The 11,082-nt window shown below is 42.0% G+C and overlaps 1 protein-coding gene across 1 annotated transcript in view; it reads left to right on the top strand.

Moving 5' to 3' along the window:
* Nucleotides 1-257: 257 nt before the first annotated feature.
* Nucleotides 258-11,082, top strand: part of frem2b (FRAS1 related extracellular matrix 2b) — a 76,873-nt gene continuing 66,048 nt past the window's right edge. The window contains exons 1-2 of the mRNA XM_083695643.1: nucleotides 258-5,286; nucleotides 8,784-8,873. Coding sequence (XP_083551769.1) covers nucleotides 267-5,286; nucleotides 8,784-8,873 — 5,110 coding nt within the window. The 5' untranslated portion in view covers nucleotides 258-266. The remainder of the gene's footprint in view (nucleotides 5,287-8,783; nucleotides 8,874-11,082) is intronic.

Genomic DNA, 11,082 nt, shown 5'->3' with positions numbered 1-11,082 from the left:
ATTTACGTCCATTTAAAACGTGACAAACGCATTCCACCGTGAATATCATCCAATCACCCCGAAGGAAGGCGTGATTCTCCTACTCCTGGTTTCCAAGTGTATGAAGTTTATCTCTGTTTAGCTGCTGGGAGAGAATGGTGCACCTTAGCACGGATGTGTGTGCGAAATTGTTCAACTCAGATACTGTTATAATCTAACTCTCTCATATTAATCTAGGGTTTTATGTGCAAAGTTCAAAGCGTCTTCGCTGTGGCTTCTCACTACAAATGGCTTGGATTATTCCCCCGCAGTGGCAGGGAATTGGCGCTGTTTTTATGTACACATTTCTAATTGCGGTGATTCTGACAGGTGATACAGTTGCACAGGTTTTTGACAGTTATGGATTATCATACGCCTTGAGATCGGAATTATCAGAGGATGCGATACTAGTAGCCAACAACGGAATACGCGTGCCTTTTGGAAAATCTATCTTTATTGATCCCATCAACGATTTGGTGATTCAAGTTCAGCCGGGTGACAGATGCAGCATAACGGTGCTGGATAATGATCCGCTGTCTCAAAGACCCGGTCAGCTTTCCCCGAAAAAGTTTCCTTGTGAATTTGGTCCAAATGACGTGAAGTACTCGCACTTCGGGTCCAGGAGCCCTCCAAAGGATAGGGTGAGATTACAACTCAGGTATGACACTCAAACGGATACCGTAATTATACCGTTCATGATGGAAGTGGAAGTCATTTTTACACAACTGGAAGTGTTAACCAGGAACATGCCTCTGACGGTTGAAAAATTGCTCGGTACAAGTAATCCCATTGACAGGAACATTTTGGAGTTCACCTTTGATAGAAGCACCCATCAATGCAAGGTAGCATCTCTCTCTAGTGGTAGTGCATTGCCCAGGTATGGAAAACTTGTTGATGAGGGTAAATTTGGGGAAATGGTAGATTGTGATGAATTTATCAGAATGAATATCCGTTATCAACACATTTTTGCTTATAAATCACCAAATAGAGATTATATTCCAATGTTTGTGGAATTACAAGATAGAGAGGGTAATTTGCTCAAACAGGAGTTTTTCAAAATGATGGTGCGCATAAAAGAGGGAGAGGAAAACAGTGCTCCGAAGCCAAGTTTTGTGGCAATGATGATGATGGAAGTAGACCAGTTTGTAATGACAGCTATAACCCCTGACATGCTTGCTGCTGAGGATGTTGAGTCTAATCCTGATGATTTAATCTTCAACATCACATCCCCCCTTTCCTTTGAGGAGGGCTACATTGTCAGCACAGATGATAGAAATTTGCCAATAACATCATTTTATCAAGGAGATCTCAAAGACCTGAAAATAGCCTACAAGCCCCCCACTGTGGACTCTGACACTGAGCGGATTTTCCAGATTGAGTTTGAGGTTGTAGACACAGAGGGGGCTGTGTCTGACCCTTTTGCTTTCATGATTGTAGTTAAGCCCATGAACACACTGGCCCCTGTTGTGACCAGGAACACTGGTCAGCTGCTTTATGAAGGCCAGTCAAGGCCACTGTCCAGTTCACACAATCTGGAAATCAGCGATGAGGACAATTTAGACAATGTCAGGATCACTGTAATTGATGGGCTTCGGCATGGAGATCTAACTGTTGTGGGCTCCAGAAGAAAGTTTTTCTCCCCAGCAGACCTTGATAATGGAGTTGTCATCTATCAGCATGATGGCAGCGACACCTATAGTGACAACATTATTTTCAGGATGACAGATGGCAAAAATGAGGTAGAGTTTTTGTTTCCTATCACTGTTGTTCCAACTGACGATGAGCCTCCCATTATTAATGCCAACACTGGTTTGATACTGTTCAAGAACCAAATGCTGCCCATCTCCCCTCTAATGCTCAGTGCGGCAGACATTGACTCTGAGGATTCTACTATTAAGTTCATCATAGAGCCTCCCTTTTCCACTATTGGAGAAGTACTGCTACGCCAGTCTGAGGCCCCAGAGGACCCATCAACCTGGAGGTTTAATGCCAAGGATGAACTGTATGAGAAAGTAGTAACAGAGTGGCTGCAGCAAGATATCACTGATGGGAAACTGTTTTACAGGCACATTGGGCCTCACAGCACTGACACAGTCATGGATCAGTTTGTTTTCAGGGTTCAAGATGATAATGACCCCCCTAACCAATCTGGTGAAAGCTCCTTCATTATCAAGGTTCTCCCTATTGATGATATTCCCCCAGAGCTGTACCCAGGCACTACTATGCAAATTACTGTGCATGAGTATCAACTTACCTACTTCCGCAAGAAATTCCTTCGCTACACTGACCTGGACTCAGAGGATAGGGATCTTAAATACACCATCACACAGCTACCTACAGATACAGATGAGAACAGCCCTGTCATACTGGGTTCTATAGTTCTAACTGAAAGCCCAGACACTGAAGTCACCGAATTCACTCAAGCACAGATTAACCACCACAAAATAGCTTACAAACCCCCTGACCTTGAACTGGGAATAACAGCTCATGTTTTGCAGTTCCAATACACTGTTGAAGACACCTCTGGAAATAGTGTGACAGGAGTGTTCTCCATATATTTGCAGCCTGTTGACAACAAACCACCCCAGATAACTAACTCTGGCTTCATGATATTTGAGCGAGGCACTCATATAATTACAAGTGCTGAACTGGACACCTTAGATGCAGACACTGACAGCAAACATATATCATTTACCATCACTCAGCCCCCCTTCCATGGCCAGATGAAGTATACATTCACTGACATGACTAAAGGCGATGCCTTCAATCTAGAAGACATTGCAAATCACAGAATTTCCTACATTCATAATGGAGATGAGTCCACAAGTGATTTCTTTCAATTAGATGTTAGTGACGGCGTCCATGTTGTTACAATTACTGTGAGGATTACTGTGAAGCCCATTGATGATGAGGCACCAACAATCAGTCTCCCAGCTGGCACTATAGGTTCCTACATTGATGTTTTGGAAAATGGAGCCACTGAAATCACAACAAATGTCATTCAGGGAAGGGATGAGGACACTGATGACCTCCGACTGACCTTCATTGTGGAGGATCCCCCAATTTTTGGTGAAATCTTGGTAAATGGAGTCTCCTCTGGGAGATTCACCCAGGCTGACGTCATCAATGGACTGGTGGTTTATGCCCACACGAGTGGAGAGATAGGCCTCATCACAAAGGATGACTACTTTAATCTGACCCTCACTGATATGTCTGATGAATGGACTGTAGGGGGAAATAAAGTAAACGGGGTCAGAGTACAGGTTACCATCCTTCCAATGGACAGCCAGGCCCCAGAGGTCTTTGTGGGCCCACAATTCAGTGTTCTGGAGGGAGAGAAGACTGTCATTGAAATCCTGCACATCAGTGCTGATGATGTTGACACACCCAATAATGACCTCCTTTGCACAATTATTGTCCAGCCCACCTCAGGCTATGTGGAGAATATATCCCCAGCCCCGGGCTCAGAGAAGTCCAGGTCGGGGACAGCTATCAGTGCTTTCACCATCAAGGACATTAGACAAAATCACATCTATTATGTTCAAAGTATTCACAAAGGAGTAGAGCCAGTGGAGGACAGGTTCACATTCAGGTGCTCTGATGGCATTAACTTTTCAGAGAAACATTTCTTCCCCATTTCCATAATTCCCTCTAATGATGAAAAGCCAGAGATTTACATGAGGGAGTTTGTGGTTATGGAAGGCATGAACATAGTAATTGACACACCCATTTTGAATGGTGCCGATGCAGATATCCCTTCAGATGAACTGACATTCATTATCACCAGACCCCCCAAGCATGGATATATTCTCAATCAACTAGCCACTGGCACTATTTCAGTCACTAATTTCACCCTGGATCAGATAAGGGAGGCCTCCAGCATTGTATATGAACATGATGATTCAGAGACCACAGAGGACAGTTTTGATGTCACTCTCACAGATGGAAAATTCAGTGTGGAGAAAACAGTTATAGTTATGATCATTCCAGTTGACGATGAAACACCAAGGATGGCAATAAATGATGGTCTTGAAATAAAAATAGGTGATGCACAAGTGATATATAATAACATCTTAAAAACCACTGATGTGGACTCTGATGATAGCACCCTGACATACATCATCCGCTATGGGCCAGGCCAGGGGTATTTACAAAAGAAAACACCATATGGGAAATTTGAAAACATCACAGTTGGGATGAACTTTACACAGAATGAAATTGACCAGGGTTTGATTGTGTACATCCACAATGGACAAGAAGGGATTCGGGACCTCATCAAATTTGATGTCACTGATGGCATCAACCGACTGATTGACAGGTACTTCTATGTCACAGTTGGCGGCATTGACATGGTTTTCCCTGATGTAGTCAGTAAAGGCGTTTCTCTGAAAGAGGGGGGCAGGGTGACCCTTACCACAGACCTACTCAGCACCAGTGACCTAAACAGCCCAGATGAACACCTGGTCTTCACCATCACCAGAGCCCCCATGAGAGGCCACCTGGAGTGTACTGACACACCTGGCATGCCCATCACCTCCTTCACACAGATCCAGCTTGCTGGTAACAAAGTCTACTACATCCACACATCAGACGATGAGGTGAAGATGGACAGCTTTGAGTTTGAGGTGACTGACGGCTACAATCCAGTGTTCCGCACCTTCCGTGTCTCCATCACGGACGTGGACAATAAAAAGCCTGTACTGACCATCCATGGCCTAGTGGTGAACGAAGGAGAGAACAAGCTGATCACACCCTTCGAGCTGACAGTGGAGGACCGTGACACAGTGGACCGCCTCCTCAAGTTCACTGTCACCCAGGTGCCTGTTCACGGCCGGCTGCTTTTCAACAATACCCGGCCTGTCACCTCCTTCACCAAACAGGACCTGAATGAGAACATGATCACTTACAAACATGATGGCACAGAGTCTACTGAGGACAGCTTTTCCTTCACTGTCACTGATGGAACTCACACTGACTTCTATGTGTTCCCGGACACAGTGTTTGAGACCCGAAAGCCCCAAATGATGAAAATCACAATCCTCTCTGTGGATAACGGAGTGCCACAGATTGTGGTGAACAAGGGCGGCCCAACTCTGAGGATTCTGGAGACCGGTCATCTGGCCTTCCTGATCACCAGTAAGACCCTGAAGGCAGAAGACAGAGACAGCCTCCAGGTCTCAGTGACCTTTAAGATCACTGTGGGCCCAGAGCATGGCTACCTCATCAACTTGGGAAAAGGAAATGCCACCATCACCACCTTCACCCAAGGTAAGGAAGTGATTTCTTTCAAATTATGTCGAAATAGCATGCTATGTAAGTAGCTTAACATTTTAATTCTCAATCCTAGCTGACAGCAGCACTTAAAGTTACACTATGGAAGCTAAGTTGCTAATTGTATACCTACATGTTTTACTTGCGTTGACTGTATGGTCATACTCATGTGGTACAATATCAATCAATGTATTGCCTCATTATACCACACATTCCTAAGTTTCAAGCTAACTAATGTTGTAAAATATCAGAAATAATGGCTTAAGAGCACCCCCAAATCTTCCAAAATGTAATTTTAATGGGACTATTTAAACTCATGGCCTCAGGTCTACAAGTGACACAAGCTTACAAGCTTAACTCCTTTTGTCACTCTAGCATTCATTATGAAGTTGAACAAGTACCTCAGACAGTGTTTCATTGGTGCAGTGGTTTCTCATACATTATGAATTTCACTTCAGTAGTCTATAAGGGGTCTATTCTGATTTCCTTGCGCTATGCGCCTTTTATGCACTTCTGGCTCAGCACTTTCCAAGATTTGGTATTCCCATTTTGAAAAGGTGCAAGTGTATCTTACCATATAGGCGTTCCAGACTTTATGCACTTGAAAAATCACACCATCTGCATCAAAATCACACCTCTGGTGGCCAAGAAAAATCATCTATGAGTTCATATTCAAGATACAATCACCAGCCACTTTATTAGGTACACCTGTTCAACTGCTTATTAACGCAAATATCTCATCAGCCAATCACATAGCAGAAACTCAATGCATTTAAACATGTAGACATTGTCAAGACGACCTGCTGAAGTTCAAACCGAGCATCAGAAACGGGAAGAAAGGTGATTTAAGTGACTTTGAACGTGGCGTGGTTGTTGGTGCCAGACGGGCTGGTCTGAGTATTTCAGAAACTGCTGATCTACTGGGATTTTCATGCACAACCATCTCTAAGGTTTACAGAGAATGGTCCGAAAAAGATAAAATATCCAGTGAGCGGCAGTTCTCTGGGCGAAAATGCCTTGTTGATGCCAGAAGTCAGAGGAGAATGGCCAGACTGGTTCGAGATGATAGAAAGGCAACAGTAACTCTAACCAAACAGTAAGGTTGCTGGTGGTGGTGTAATGGTGTGGGGGATATTTTCTTGGCACACTTAGGGCCCCTTAGTACCAATTGAGCATTGTTTAAACGCCACAGCCTACCTGAGTATTGTTGCTGACCATGTCCATCCTTTTATGACCACAGTGTACCCATCTTCTGATGGCTATTTCCAGCAGGATAACGCGCCATGTCACAAAGCTCACATCATCTCAAACTGGTTTCTTGAACATGAAAATGAGTTCACTGTACTCCAATGGCCTCCACAGTCACCAGATCTCAATCCAATCGAGCACCTTTGGGATGTGGTGGAACGGGAGATTCGCATCATGGATGTGCAGCCGACAAATCTGCAGCAACTGTGTGATGCTATCATGTCAATATGGACCAAAATCTCTGAGGAATGTTTCCAGCACCTTGTTGAATCTATGCCACAAAGAATTAAGGCAGTTCAGAAGGCAAAAGGGGGTCCAACACGGTACTAGCAAGGTGTACCTAATAAAGTGGCCGGTGAGTGTAGATTTGTCTGAGGAATTCCTATGTGCTATAGCTATGAAACCTCTATTTTGAACGCAGTCGTTCTGGATAGTAAAATAGCCTATACAAATTGGAATTTCTCCATTATCATAGGCTTTAAATAACAACTAAATAGTGTGTTCTTGGAGTGAAATTGAATTATGGAGAATAATGCGAATAAATAAGTTTGCCACGTGAAACTTCTAATGTGGGGATTAAATGTGCTTGAGGGGGAACTTCAAAGCAGTGTACCATGTTTGTGTCCTCTCTATCATTCTAATAAACCACAAGCACAGAAAGATAATGCACTATGGCAAAATAATGTCCATAGTGCTATCAATCAATAATTCATGACTGCTGTCCATGGCGCTTATGCATTGCGAAATCAGTGGTGGACACATTGCCAAGGTAAACCTTCCACTGTCTGTCAGAATGGTCATGGAGCACTCAAGTATTGGAAAAAGTTGTAACATTTGTTCTCGAAAGCAACTTTGGTTAAACAGTCATATCATAGCACACCCTCCCTCTTGTGTGTTATTGCAAAGAGGAGGGCTTGTAAGTAAGAATGTAATGTAAATGTAATTGTACTGTCAGTCACTCTCCTGTGTGCTAGAACTTACAGTAATATGACAATTCATCTTTGAACTATATGTATTCTGTTATTTTGCACTGGATTTCCCTCCATCAGTGTGGCCAATTGCTTAATTGGTAAGCAATAATGACGATACATTTGAAATTATATACAGTATATTATATACAATTATATACATTTAATAGCAACTGACCCTATCAAGTAGGCTAAATGACTGAGACCACAAAAAAGTGAAACGTCTACCACAGATAAGGGTTGCAGTGCTATTTGCTATTTCAATGCTTCTACATGTTTTTCAATTCCTTCCAATGTCACTTAAACAAATAGCCATGACATGAGCAATATTAAATTACCTGATTAGCGCACTGTTGAATCAACTGTCATCCATAAAATAGTGATAGCAAAAGATACAATTTGAACCCTGTCAATAGTGTTGCTGGACTTACTGCAGCCTCTCCAGCATGCAGGGAACATGGAGATTTTGCGCATAAACTATCAGATGAGAATCCACATATCTGGGATATTCAAGAGACACGGCCCTCAAATGTGAGGTTCTCTGCCCCAAATGTGCAGATGGCACAATGGTACTTAATGTGTCATACTGGGCTGACATTAGAATATGCGGTGGAGCTCTGCAGGCAGATTTGGCCTGTAAAGCAATGCATAAGGTGGTGCACAAGGAAATGAGAATAGACCCCATTGTGATGTTTTGTGAATACCAGGTCTGACCTTACATGTAGGAAGGGGGGCTTATAGACATGAAGAATGGAAAATGTGAGCGTGGGCCTAACTAAAGGAATAAGACGCATGCTAGCCTTGTTCATAATAGCTAGCTAACATTTATTTTACACACAGAGATAAATACAGTCAACAATTACAAAGGCGGGGCTAAGCACACACTAATGTCAGAAAAGCATACAAGAACAAGGAACAATCGATCTTCATGTTCTACATTTCTTGATTCCATTCTAGCTGCTTTCTTCAGGATACCTGTTAAATATTTCAAGGGGATCTTGCAAGTGTAAACAGACAGTAAATAAAGCCGCTACCCCATGGGCATTTGAAAATTGTGGCTTTACATTTTGATGAGCCTGCCTCTTTGAAGGGAAATGTTTTTGACATCAAATATTAAAGATAGAAGGGGTTGTAAACTTCACACATTTCCAGGTCTCAGGCTATAAATAATCCAGCTTCGCTATTAGAAGATCAGGGAGACATATGTTCTGTGATGTAGCTCCTGACACTGCACTGTTAATGAAGATTAATGAATATCAATGTGATTTTCTTTTTCAGCTGAAATAGATGATATGAAGATTTGCTACGTGCTGAGGAATGGTGATAATGCTACAAGTGACATCTTCTATTTCTCTATTGAAGACAATGGTAAGACATATTTTGTACTGATGGATGATGAATGTTGTCCATCCGGTTATAGCTCAAAGACTTGTAATGGATTATCTTAAACAATTATACAAATAAAACTCAGTTTTTATCATTGAGAGGTTTTCTGGGAACATTATAGAAACCTCTCAATTGTAGATCTCATGATGGAGAGGGATATTCGATTTTAGAAGAGGATGAATGCATCGGTGTGAATGGTACGTTAGATTAATTATAGTGATAAAGAACAGAGCAACAGGTAAGGATCTTAAAGTAAAACAACAACCTTGAAGTTATGCTTGAGAGAAGGTAGAGCATTCTGATCTAAATCAATTTAAAACATGTTGACAAACCTTACTTACTAAGGCAGGATTCTTCAGGTGCTTTATCTTGTTCTGACATGATTTTTTATCAAGTTTAGCCTGCATTGAAAGGGCAATGTGAAGGTGGTCTGATGTTGGATTGTTAATGTAGCAAAACTTCAATTCAAGGGTTGCCTTTGTGTTTAATTGTGTATGATATCCAAATGAGGAAGTCACATGCTGGAAATCAAAAACTATGTATTTTAATATGCAGGTTTTTGTGGTACTGAACTTTAGTAATAAAATTGCCTCCATCAGCAATAAAAAAAAGAAAGAAAAGGAAGATCAACAGAAGGAATGAGTCAACACGCTATGCAAGTCTGTACGTCGAAAACTGCATAATGTAAACAAAACTGAAGACACTTGTCCTTTTTGGAGACAGACATCATTGTTATGATTGCTAGCAAAAGAGAGTCAGTGTGGTAGCAAATTGATGGTAAATCCTTACTTGCAAGCTTAGTAAACTTTGGGCCACCTAAGAACATATTTACAGTTTGTTAGCAACCACTCAGATGTACTTTTGCTAGCAATCATAACGGTGACGTCTGTCTCCAAAAATGACGAATGTCTTAAGTTACAGTACACATTGTGCAGTTTGTGACGTGCAGACTTTCATAGCGTATTTTCTTGAGGCCAAGAAATTCATGTTTTGCAAGGGTATTTTTATTGATGTGCATGAAGTATTGAAAACAGATTAAGCTGGCAACAACTGGATTTTGAATTTCAATAATATTTCTACTCATGCTCAAACCAGTCCATCACTCACTCAGCCAATGGGGAAAATCATTTGGATATGCTGTTCCTCTGGGCTGGCATGCCCATGATCCCTCTTCATCTGGGCTTCCTGGATGCTTTGAGAAATCCTTGAAAGGCTGTTGAGCATGAGGGGTGATAAGAGACAGGGGCTTGTCTTCTGGCTCTGGTACACAAAGAGATGCTCTGTTTACCCTTTGCTACAGCAGGCCGAAGCGGCCTCTGACACCCTAGCATGATTGGCCCTTTCATTTTGTTGATGTATGGGCCACTTGAATTAGCAAAAAAAGGCTCTCACTTTTAGGTATGCAAGCGATGGATGTTGGTGGTGGTGATTAGTTTAAGCAGAGTGGCTGACAGTGTGTCCTTTCTTCTTCTCCTCTATGGTGGTGATGGAACACAAAGGCTTCCTTTGACAGAGGCCCTCTTTTCCCACAGGCACCTCAGTGGGCCACTAAACAGATCTCCCTCTCCATTGACCTGGGAGAAATCTATGGGTTCATTGAAGTAATGCATAGGTTAATAGCATTCAAAGTAGGTGGATGAAGAGCTAATGGGAGCATTGATTGGTGTTGGGTCAGCACATTATCATGAAGAGGACCCTAAATGGAGACATTTTATCTGTGTTACTGGTAGTGGTCAAGCCGATTCAGAGCATTGCAGTCAAGTTCAGTCAATCCCAGTATCATTCGGTCAGTTGGCATATTTATCATGGATCTCACTTTCTCTCTCTCTCTCTCTTTTTATATATATATATATATAATCTCCCCCCTCTTATAAACCATGAAGGTGTTTCTCTATCATGCTCTGGCACTTCAAGAGTATCTCTCCATTGACGCTTTGTCTTCCAGACTTGGTTTGTGAGTGAATATACATAATAGTGGAGGCTCATCAGATAAGGAAGAGAAGGACCATCATACTCAGTGAATATCAGAAAAATAAAAACTAGTGAAACATAAAAAGTTATCTTTTTAGATAAAGCTATACTAAATAGAGTGCCCTGCATAATTAATGGGACAGTGAAACATGTTTTCTTTTGGCTTTACACTCTAGACATTTGGATTTGAAAGCTTTTATTTGATGGTATGTGTGTACAT

This window comes from Argentina silus (genome assembly GCF_951799395.1).
Source record: "Argentina silus genome assembly, chromosome: X".
In the NCBI taxonomy this organism is placed as follows: Eukaryota; Metazoa; Chordata; class Actinopteri; order Argentiniformes; family Argentinidae; genus Argentina; species Argentina silus.
Note: the sequence above shows the minus strand (reverse complement) of the source record. Positions and strands in the feature narration are given on the sequence as shown.